Below are 12,441 nucleotides of genomic sequence, written 5' to 3'. Positions count from 1 at the left end.
CAAAGGAGGCTCCTTTCCTTTATATTTTAACTAAGTAGCAGCCAACAAGCTTCTCTGCTGCTACCTATTCCTCCGTAAGAATACAAAAAAAATCTGTCATATTGACATATCTGGCAGAGAAAAGATGAAGAGAAATGTCACATCTTTGATGAGGAAGTCCTTGGTACAACTGACTGATGAAAGACCACTCTTTATAAAAATTTACATTTTAGGCTTGACACTGAGAAACCCCTAAAAACAAAACCTGCCATCTTCACTCCTTTTCCCCATTCAGTAGCAAAGGATTTATTTGTTGCTATGGAATCATTCCACTGCATGAGACACCCTCCATAAAAAAATCAAACGGTGAAGGATGCTCAGCTACAGTCATTGTTTTACCATCATTCAGAAGCCAACTGCAGTTAATTCTTCCTACTTCTCCCTTTCTCCCTTGATTCAATTGGACTTGGTTCATCTTAGAATTAACCTCTTTTAATCCGTTTCCTACAAAGAAAGCAAATCCATTGTGGGTAACTAGCTCTGCTGCTCACCACCCAGGCAGTGAAACCAAAGGGGAGGACACATGTGACAGCCTCCGCCCCAACACGGGGTGGTGATAAGGGGTGAACACAGCAGATGCAGGCTTGTACTACAATCTTGAGCTCCTCTTTTGGTTCTCTGCAGTAGTGTTAATCCATATTCGTGCGCTGCTGAGTGAACTTCATGCCAACACACTGCTAGTAAACACAAGACGGTTCTGGCTACTGTCTTAAGCCATTACCATGAGGGCTTAAGGTGGCCAAAATGAAGACTTATATAATGAATTGACAGTTTGTTACATTCTGATGATGGTATATTTTGGTTTTTGTTATCTAATCTGTTAATTTGCAAATATTCATTGAATGTCTACTCTGTGACACGGCAACATCCCAGAAGTTATGAGAGGGCCATGGTATTCTTTTTGGGTCCAACTGCTTATTTTAGAAACATACTGATTTTGGAATCTAATGCTTACCCTGGATAGGCGGGGATGGCTGTTGGAGGTACCGCTCGGACTGCACCATATACTGTCCGCCCTCTGCCCCTCAAATGGGCTCCTCTGAAAGCGGCTGCCGTGGTGGCTGCAGTAGGGTAAGGGAAGCCAGGAACTAAAGGGAGACCCAAAATATGACAGAAATTTCAACTTGCATTCAATAGAGGGTACACAGTCACAACTTGCTATGAACCAATAATAGAAAAGATGAAAAGATACGAACCACATCTTTTTTGAAAAGGTGGCATGCATTCAATAAACCTTCTACCCTGGGTCTCTCAGTGGGGAAGAAATGGAAAGAGAGACCCCACATGCAAAAGCAAAAGATTCCATGCCTCATTCATCACAAATCTTGAGTGAGCTTTCTCTGTTCCTTCTCAATTTCGGCTTTACAATGCAAGCTGCTGAGAAATAGGTCAAGAAGCTCTGAGAATGACTGCCATCATAAGAGACAGACTTTCAATTACTGTGGGCAGTCTAAATCAGATTGACATAAACTCTTCAACCGGTCAGTTATTAACCTTGCTTCCAAATGTTACTATGTGCACATAATAATTATTACTCAAAAGAACATTCCTTTTATATTTTTACATGGTACCAACCTCCAAGGTACATAATAGTTTTTAGACATTTCATTTCATTAATCAATCCCATTCTTTTATTTAAAACACTTTCATCCACAAATGTAAGGTGGGGGAAACCACTCCTCCCCTGTCCTTTAAAGAGGCAGCAATTTCTAAGAGCCTATTTTAAGTGTGCTGTCCTCTGGAAAGCATGCAGAAACATTGATTCCATGTCCACTGAGTCCTGTTTAATTATACCTCTTGCTGTAGTAAAATGGCTCAGGTCAAAATGACTTTAGAGAGATCAAGAGAGCTGATAATAATCAATAATATATATTTTTTTGAGACAGAGTCTCGCTCTGTCGCCCAGGCTGGAGTGCAGTGGCCGGATCTCAGCTCATTGCAAACTCCGCCTCCCGGGTTTATGCCATTCTCCTGCCTCAGCCTCCTTGAGTAGCTGGGACTACAGGCGCCCGCCACCTCGCCCAGCTAGTTTTTTGTATTTTTTTAGTAGAGACGGGGTTTCACTGTGTTAGCCAGGATGGTCTCGATCTCCTGACCTTGTGATCCGCCCGTCTCGGCCTCCCAAAGTGCTGGGATTACAGGCTTGAGCCACTGTGCCCGGCCCCCAATAATCAATAATATTGAAGGTAGTTCTAAGTGATCCTCTGCTGGAGAACCTGTGGCTGAACTGCCGAGGAAATGTATAATATGCTCTACACACACTTGCTTCTTTTGTTTTCTTTATCATCAAGTACAGACTAAAATATTCTTCATAGTCCCTTACCCCCTTCTACCTTTTCCAACTATTTCTGCTTTGTGCAATCTTAATACTTGGTCAGGAAAATTCTAGCACAGGTAAAACAGGACAGGGCACTGGGATAGTATTTAACATCCCTCTCAAGAAATTTCCATTTCAGTTATGTACTATACTAGGAAAAAAAACAAAAAACAAACAAAAAAAACCCCAGTACATGACAGTTCACTCACAACAGTCAGAATCCATGCCAGGCCAACATAGGCTACTTACTGATTAAAGGAATGTAAGTGTTGATACCCCCTCTTCCTGACAGGGGCACTGCTGCATCATTGCCTAGGGACACATCTGCTTGAAAGCTGGATGCTGATTGGATTTTTAAAAAAATTAAAAAATGCAAAAAGATTAAAAAGAAATAGCAAATTGAAAAACAACAGATGCTATTACAATTAAATAGCACAAGTGGAAACATTTACTTAAATACTACCTGCATATAACTCCGGACCATATACAGCTCCAACTACTGGGCTTAATTTCCAACCTGAAACACACAAAAAGGAGGGTGAGCATTTAAGACTACTTGAGGAAACGGATGATCAATGCTTGTCAAGTTGGCTTCGGCCATCTCTGGGGCTATTTTTGCCCATTACCAACTTCTCTTTGGAATTCCAGCTTGGGGTTTACATGAGAGAATAACAATAGTAGAACTATCACACAGTGAAGAGATAATGAGGGGCTGGGGTTGGGGGGCTTGGCAGGGGTCATGATGTTAGGAGAAGGAAGATGGAGAGGGAATGAGAGGAGAAAAAACAAATAGAAATAAATCCTAGAGTTTGGTACAGTGTTCTCACAGAATTACCCTGGATGACCTATCCTTCATTTAAAAAAAGAAAGAAGGCCAACTGTATGTCACTCTGTACCACACTGTGATGCACTTTCTTAACCCTGTTTATTACTCTAGCTGTTTTAATAAAAGTAAGTATCCATGGGCTGAACTCAAATTTAACCTAGATCTTTGATTCCATGCTTGACTATACAATGTTGGTATTCCAGGTAAACTGAAATCCACTTTCACTGGGATTTACCATTGGGATTTTATTAGGGTTCACCAACTAAAAAATGAAAGACATGAAATCATAAAATTCAAGGTACATTCCCAACTTCAGTGCACGTTTTCTGAGGCTTTAATGTGTAACAATCACCTTCAAGTTAATCAGACTTTTTAGTTAAAGAACACCAGAATAATGTGGAATGTTACCTTAAATATTTATAAATATTAAGAGTTTCCAAATAACATTAAGTTTAATGTCAACTTTATTTCTTCTTTCTCTTTTTTATATTTATAAGAATATGGCAAGTATATTTTAAAAAGGAATAATGTATTATTGCTCACTGAGAGTGAATAAAAGTAGAATTCCACATGAAAACTTTATTTTATTAATTGAATTTTACATATAATAAGCAAAATTACTCTATATTATTTTTCTGACTCATTTATCTTCTTTTATATTAAGACCCTAGCATTGTGCCACACTATTCTATAAATATACGAATGAAAAGAAAAGGGCCAGAATTGGCCTCTTCTTTTTTTTTGTTTTTTTGAGACAGAGTCTTGCTCTGTTGCCCAGGCTGGAGTATTGTGGCTCAATTTCGGCTCACCACAACCTCCACCTCCTGGGTTCAAGTGATTCTCATGCCTCAGCCTCCCAAGTAGCTGGGACTACAGGCACGCACCACCATGCCTGGCTAGTTTTATACTTTCAGTAGAGATGGGGTTTCACCATGTTGGCCAGGCTGGTCTTGAACTCCTGACCTTAGGTGATCCACCCGCCTCGGCCTCCCAAAGTGCTGGGGATTGCAGGCGTGAGTCACTGCACCCAGCCACAACTGGCCTTTTCAAAAGAATTACTGAAATTACCAGATTTAAATGACCATAAGCAAAACATTTTTCAAGTGAAAACCCATTCACTCTGATTCAATCCAACCTCTTATTCATCATTTTATGTGCTCATAAAATGCAATGTCTCTTCAATATTCCACATAAAATTTTGGCAAAATCTGGGTGCAAATACTACTTGAATTGTAAGAGCACACATATTCTGAAATATCAAATTACACAAATACTGTGCAACATTTCTGCACAAATTAAGAGATTCCAACCAACCTAAATGAGAATGTTGACTGAGAATTCATTAGGACGAACCCAACACATTCTTCTTAGGACCTTTAACACAATGGCAGAAGGTTTCTTGCCTACTAAACCTGAATATTAATTTAAAATAATATTTGCCTACTAAACCTGAATATTAATTTAGAATAATATTTCAAAAAAGAACTTTTTTTGGCAGGGCGCGGTGGCTCACGCCTGTAATCCCAGCACTTTGGGAGGCTGAGGCGGGAGGATCACGAGGTCAGGAGATCGAGACCATCCTGGCTAACACGGTGAAACCCCATCTCTACTAAAAACACAAAAAATCAGCTGGGTGTGGTGGTGGGCGCCTGTAGTCCCAGCTACTCAGGAGGCTGAGGTACGAGAATGGCGTGAACCTGGGAGGCGGAGTTTGCAGTGAGCAACTGCACCCCAGTCTGGGTGACAGAGCCAGACTCTGTCTCCAAAAAAAAAAAAAAAAAAAAAAAAAAAATTTCTTTCCTACCAATGGCATTATTTCCTGGGCATTTCCTTTAAATCCACATAATGGGCGGGCACCATGGCTCAAGCCTGTAATCCCAGCACTTCGGAAGGCTGAGGTGGACGGATCGCCTGAGTCTAGAAGTTCGAGACCAGCCTGGCCAACATGGCAAAACCTCGTCTCTACTAAAAATACAAAAATCAGCCGGGTGTGGTGGCACATGCCTGTAATCCCAGCTACTCTGGAGGCTGAGGCACAAGAATCGCTTGAACCCAGGAAGTGGAGGTTGCAGTGAGCCGAGATCGCACCACTGTACTCCAGCCTAGGTGACAGAGAGACTCTCTCCCAAAATAAAAACAAAAATTAATATAATGGATGTATATTGATATGCTGTTAGCGATACTTTGAATATATTTAGTTTTAGACAATTTATAATGTATTTTCACAAATGTCCTTTGACCTGCACAAAAGCCAAGGAGGAAGGTAAAACAGATACCACATCTGCAACCTGAGGTCAATACTACACTCTTCCGGGTCTCATTTCCTAATAATAAGCTGGGAGGGTTGAGTTTCAATAATTTCTAAAAAAATCCTGGTGCCAAAAATCTGTGGTCTTACTTTATAAATACGAAAACAGAATCAGGTTAAAAAACTGGTCCACTGTCACAGAGTAAATAAATAGTCAAACCTAGAAGCAGAATGTCTGTTTTCTGAATTCCAGTCAGAGGCTCTTTCTGTAACAATATTTCTCCCAGATGTAAAGAAAATTTGACATTCTTTGCCTCTCCTTTCTATTTTGTTTGAGTTTTTATCAAAATTGTAGAGACTTGTTTTTGTAAGAACAGTGAAAAGAAAATAAGAGTTAAAGTGGGAGGCAGTGGTATCACACCGATAAAAGGAGTAGGAAAAATGCAAATTATGCTGATAAATTTGTATCATCTATGTGAAAAGCTGGGCTAAATATATGTATTGAAGACTTTATGGGATATAGTCAATACCAATACATTTCTTCTTAAGATATTATTGGCACATACAGCCACACTCTAACAGTAGGTTCAAACTTTTTACAAAAGCAGCAGAAACTCCCCCCTTTATTCTAGATATTAGTAAAACCTTATGCAGAACCATAAATTGCTCAGATTACAGTACAGCTGAGACCTTAGAATTCAATCAATTTGGTTTCCTTTTTCTCCCCCAAACTGGCTCTGCACAACACAGTCTGCAAAACCACCACTGGGTTACAGATTAAATTTATATTCCATCTCATTCAGAGACCATGAGTCTAGATTAAATTTGGTAACTGATGTAACAAATTATTCATAGAAAATTTCCTTCTCAATGAGAAACACTTACAAACCTTACTATATAATACGTAATCATGAAATAGAAAATGGCACACACACAACCATACCCATGGCTGCTACCTCTAGGCCTAAGGAGAGCAATGGGTCCAAAATCATAATTTATTCCACTTATGCTCAGATGAATGAGAGTCAGAAGTAGAAGTGAGAGTCAGTGGGCATCCAGGGGTATTACGGACAAGTCTAACATATTACAAAGAGCTACAGCACCTGAAAAAGAAGGTGCTCAGGTGGGATCCAATTTGGGTTAGTAGGCAACTAGATAGTATGTCTGCACTGTGTAAAAGATGAACTTTACTTAGAACATAACACCTTAATACCTAAAAAACACAGCTCAATTGTAATGACAAAGTTATGTTATAAACATAAAATACTCTCCCAGGTAAAGAGACTCTTCAATGCAAATTAAACTGTCTTAAGACTGAAATAAAGATTCTTAGAAGTTTATAAAAACTTAATATATTTACACAGGAATAAACACTCTTTCGAAGATGATTTATAATTTCTTACCATTTGCATATGGTGTGACCATCTTCTTATTGGTCATTACACGTGCTGTAGCATTATTCACCTAAAAATAACAAGGAGAAAAAAGGGCAGGGAAGAAGTGGACTACATTAGGGAACATAAAGTTGCACATCCAGTAACATAGTACTTAGTTTAAAATGTAAATTTCTGAGAGCACTGATTTAAATAATGAACACAGCAATATAAAATATTAATATATAGTGTTTTAATTAAAGTTCTTATTAAATGAGGATAACAAGAGTAAAATGAGTTTCTTGGTTTCCAAATATCAGTACTCCAAAGACAATACATTTGCAAAAGCTTTGGACATCTTTTAAACAGAGAAATCTCTGCACTAAGGAAAACACAGAAAAAAGTAAATAGGAAACAACTAGATTAGCAATTCACTTTGAAGTTTGTTAATAAAACAGAGGCTTGCCACATGGGTTATGAAACAGATTGACGGAAAGGTGATAAAATAAATCTGATTTCACCTGTCCTAATGTTCAGCATTTTAAATACGTCTGTCCGAGATTTTTACTGTCTGACGTCAGTAAACAAATATAGAAACCTAAGATTCCCATGGTGACAGCCTTCAGGACCATTCTGAATTTTCTAGACTACATGGTCTATCAACTCAGGAACAAAGCTTTTAAAAATGCCTTTAAAGTAGGCACTTAAAAGAATTAAGAAAATCAAGTGTTTATTTATTTTGTTTTATGGCACTCTCCACCCTCATTACAGAACTGCGTATTTTAAAGCATTCTCAGTACGAGAGTAAGCAGGTGCTACAAAGACGGTGCTGCTGAAGAAAAGATGAATGGAACTGAGATGCCAGCGTACTGCAGCCCAGTGACAGAACCAGCCTCAAAGCTCTTGCAAGGAGGGTAAAGTCCCACCATAGAACTTGACTTACACTGTGTTGTCAGGTCATAAAACATGCCAATTGAAAAAAGAAGCATAAAATATAAATGTCTTATTTTTGCCTCTTCAAATTTACATTGTGTTCAATTTGTATATTAATAAATTTGTGTGATGAAAAGACCAATTTTAGGTAGAATTAGAACTAAAAAAACTTCTTCCTATGTCTTTTGAGATTTGTACAGTGATACTTCCCCTACATGAGGAAAGAGCTTGAAACTCCATTTACTCTAGTTTCACCCACCAAATAATATACACATTTCACATTTAAAAAGAAAGAATGGGATACAACAATGATGAGACTGAGAGCATGCAGTTAAAAAACACACACACACAAATAAAAGAAAGAAAAAACAATGAATTTTGGAAAGAGGGGAGAAAGTGAAAAGCAAGGTTCTCACAGACAAGGATTAGAATGGAGCAAGAGCTGAAACCAGCTGCTGGAGCAGAAAGCAACCAAGCACTTAAAAGGAAAAATGGCCAGAACCAATCAGAAACCACCAGTCAGCAAAAGAGACCAACAGCTGCGTGTAACTGAAGGGATGGGAAAGGAAGAATAGGGAAAAGGACAGGAGCAAGGATTTGGAAAAAGAGAACAAGGTAGGGAAAAAGAAGAGAGAAAGTCAGGAAGGGTGTAACGGGCAAAGAAAGAACAATCAGAGCTACAAACGGGGATCTGGGAAACAGGAAAAGTAGGGAAGGATGTAGGGGCAGGAAGTGCATTAATAAAACCAGCCAAACTGGAGTTCAGTAACTCTGAGTAAGATGTGCAAGGGGAAAAAAATCACCATGAAGTCAGTAATCAAACAGCTCAGACTGCTACAAAACAATATGTACATCCAAAATCCAGGCGGCATTACTCAACAGCATTGAAAATAAAAGGGGGAAAGGAAAAGGAAGAGGAACAACAAGTCAAATCACATTTTGTAGTGTTAATGTGAGATGGCAGATGGACTTTTTCTTTCTTATTTAATTGTTTTGTAATTACATTTTTAAAAGCTTCTTCTCTAGTGCTTTTTTCACTTACCGCCAACGGGCACCATCGCCAGCATTGTGTATAGTTACCATGGAAAGAGTGAGTCAAGTGAAGGGCCCTAAATGCTAAACCATTGGAAAGGAGGGGAAAAAAAGCAAAATATGCAGACATCTTACTCAAAATGGTGGCTTTTACATTTAATACTTTAAAAAATTGGGAAAGGGGAAAGGAGCCAGTTAACCTTCGATGTGTTATCAAAAAGGGCTGGTGAATACCAGGCGGCAGACTTAGTCATCATCACAGTACATTCGCCAGCCAGCCATCAAACCCAAGAATTTTATCCATAAAAATTTAGATATCAAAATTCTTGACATTAGATATATTTTAAAACTACATGAGTTTTGGATTATTTCCTCCCTCCCCACAATCTCTAGAATCTTCTATTCCGTGCTTATCGTGTGCACAAAGAGGCGAACTGGCCTCCCAAGAGAGAGGATATTGGCTGGCCCCTTGATTCATTACAGAACACAGTGTTATAAACTGGATAGTTTTTAGACAATTTAACATTAGTTTTGCTTAGGCCTGATCACAGGAATTCAGAGTACTGCAAACTGAAGCAAAGGAAAAAAATCAAGAGAGCAGAAGGATGAACATTTTGAAGGAAAAACATAAATGAAAAACACACACACACACGCACACACAAAAAGTCAAAATTAAAACCCCCAAACAACCAATAAATGAGGAGGGAGGCAGACAGAAGTGTTACTTTTATACATTTTAGTGCAAGAAGGTGAAGACAGAGATACAAACACACATACATGTGCACACGCACATACAAGACAGGGCTCCAAATGTGAAATAAGTGAGGCAATACGAAAAAACAGAAATAAAAATATAAAACCAGAAATTGAATTATTAAAGACATGCACCTCGATTTTACGGCCCTCTACCACGGTGCCGTGTAATTTCTCCCTGGCCCTGTCTGCATCAGCACTATTCTCGAAAGTTACGAACCCGAATCCCTGCATGCAGCGGGAGAAGGGGGGAAAACATGCACATCGTTATATTGAAATACTGATCTCTTGGTAAATAGAGAAAAAATATCATAGTATGAAACTGACATCAGCAACAACTCAGCAATAGTCTCCCAAAGTCACATTTTTGGTCCATGCATATTTGTGAAGGGAAATTAAATCCAATAAAATAATAAAGAACTGTAATAATAATAATAATTAACAGCAATGTCACAATAAAATAAAACATAAAGCATATGAGGCCAGACCAAAATTAAGGTACAGAGTTACTTGGGTCAAACTATTCAACCAAGAATCTGAAGATTTTTTAATGTCCTACCTTTCTCTCTCAATTCATGTTATTAATTTAATATACATGCCCCTTTATGTAATACCAAAAAAGACTTAATTAAATTGACCCTCTGACATCCCAAATCCATTATTTCCCAGTAACTGCTACATGAAATCTGACATTCAGGTTCAACGTTGCACAATGAGATTTTTTTAAAGTAGGTCTAATCATTTTAGCCCCACGTTGCCGGCTGCTTATATCACTATTATTCCTTTGGGAACAGCATAATTTAGGACATAGTCGGTGTATAATTTTGTATGTACTGGGTGTGGAAGAGGAAAGCATTCGTGCTCTTCTAAGCAAATAAAAATATCGCTAATCAGTGGTCAATTATAACTTTTCTTCAATGCCCATTTTAAATGACCAGATTGACAGAGTAAAAATATGTTCAACTGAATGTCAGAAAACTGCTAACCCAAATTCACCTAAATTACTCACTTATTGATTTTTATATCTGCTATTAAAGGTAGTGGTAACTTTCTATATATAGAGAAAAAAGGAACAGTCAACAGGCAATGGGAATGAGATCTACATTAGTGACATCAGTTGTTTACTATTCAGTAGAAGAAGGATATCGGAAAACAGCAATGCAGCTGGTACAATGAGTTAGGATTAATTTATTTGTTCCTTGCAAGATACTGCAAAAATTGAGTGGAGCTTTAACTCATCAAGAGTTAAATCAGGAGACTAGGGAGTTGACTACCTTCACTCCGATGTTCACGTACTACCAATTTTAACACTAGGAGCATTTACTATATACTTATATGACTTTCCTAAAACATCATATTCACTTCATTCTAGGTGCTCTGTCCTTATTGTTCTACTCTGCAGCTGTAATTTTACAACGCTGCTTATATCTGCAAAGTGGTAAAGTCTTACGATTTTCTGCAAAGTCTTCATTTGCCAATAACTTCATTGTCCTGCTAGCATTTTTTGAATATTCCATTGTAGGATAACCCAGAACCCTTTAATTTTAACTGAAGTTCTGCCTAGCTGCTTAATAACATGAGCACACTTCTCTCTATATAAAACATGTTCTTAACTAACACGGTAAACAATGCACGTTGCTCAATAAGATTAAAGCAACTCCACTGTTCTGAAGGATCCGGTAGCTGAGCATTCTAAGTGATTATGTGGGTGGGTGGCGTTTTGGAGAATTCCAATGGATGATCTCTACCCACAATTTGGACATCACAAATACCCTTGAAAGTGCAACGCTAAGCTGATGGAGATTTTAAAATGTATGTTGCTTGGAAAGAACTACTACTGGTAACTTCAGTTAATATTCTCCTAAAGAATGCATAAGTTTGTTGAAAATATCAACAGGAACATATTTTCATAAATGAAATGTTGATATCAACATTTATAGCCACTTTGACACTACAAGGTATAAAAGGGCGCACATTAATAATTAGTTACACCATTTGTCATCTACACTAGCACCTGCTGAAGACAAGCTGCCAGTTCTCTAATCCTGGTGAGTCCTCCAATAGAAAAGTCAAACTTTTAAAAAAAGGTCACAGAGAGTGATGAGTTTTAATATCACACTCTAGAAGCATTTTGGCTGTATTTCAACTGGTCCTCACAGTCATATATTTTATGACTTAGGTTAAATTAATACGTTGTAAATTAATAGTTGGATTATGATCAAGTTATATGAAAACTAAGACCTAGGTTTTTGATATTAGCATTATGACTATATCTACACACCCACATGCAAATATACATACTAGTTTGTCTTCTTAAATATAACCATAAAGTAAAAAGAATAGACATGTTGGTTTCATGTTGAAGGTAAAGAAACTGAGTCAAACTGAGATTAAATACACAAGGATATACAGCTAATGGTGAGAAAATTCTAAGCCTTTTCAAATCTCAGTTCAGTATTCTATTTACTAAATGATATTAGTTTTTTTTTCAAATCTAATTGCTAAATATCTTCCATAACCTTCTTTTCTGAAATGTGTTGAAAGAACATTAGTGATAACTGCATCCAAAAGAATGGAAGGTGGTATGATGAGCACTGAAATTTTACAGTCAGCAAATGACAAAGTTTAACATTAATGTCTGCTTGGATAAGATTTTCTCAATAATGACTTTAACATTCTGGAACAAAATTTCACTTTCAAATGTTTTAAAAGTGTTTTATAAACAAAGATGCTTATACACCAAAGGAAATGCAAATCAAGATACCAAAAATATAAAAATAAAGCAATCTTTATAAGCATCTTTTCCCTGGGGTGATAGGAGGAAGAAGGCCTTGTTGATGCGTTGGGACTCCTTACTATGAAACATAAAGGTAAGAGGATTTCTTTATTTGCTTTGAAGATAAACAGACCTTGCAATAGG

The 12,441-nt window shown here is 37.7% G+C and overlaps 1 protein-coding gene across 20 annotated transcripts in view; it reads right to left on the bottom strand.

The window, feature by feature from the left end:
- Window positions 1-12,441, bottom strand: part of RBFOX2 (RNA binding fox-1 homolog 2) — a 300,698-nt gene that overhangs the window by 20,457 nt on the left and 267,800 nt on the right. For 10 of the 20 annotated variants that reach the window (XM_030914834.1, XM_030914835.1, XM_030914839.1 and 7 more), the window contains 5 exons: window positions 9,657-9,749; window positions 6,834-6,894; window positions 2,820-2,873; window positions 2,606-2,698; window positions 995-1,139 (listed from right to left, as the gene is read on the bottom strand). In XM_030914834.1, the coding sequence (XP_030770694.1) occupies window positions 995-1,139; window positions 2,606-2,698; window positions 2,820-2,873; window positions 6,834-6,894; window positions 9,657-9,749 (446 nt within the window). The remainder of the gene's footprint in view (window positions 1-994; window positions 1,140-2,605; window positions 2,699-2,819; window positions 2,874-6,833; window positions 6,895-9,656; window positions 9,750-12,441) is intronic. The other 10 variants (XM_030914837.1, XM_030914836.1, XM_030914842.1 and 7 more) reach the window with 1 other exon arrangement.

This window comes from Rhinopithecus roxellana, chromosome 13, assembly GCF_007565055.1.
Source record: "Rhinopithecus roxellana isolate Shanxi Qingling chromosome 13, ASM756505v1, whole genome shotgun sequence".
Lineage (NCBI taxonomy): Eukaryota > Metazoa > Chordata > Mammalia > Primates > Cercopithecidae > Rhinopithecus > Rhinopithecus roxellana.
This window is presented reverse-complemented; position numbering and strand designations above follow the sequence as displayed.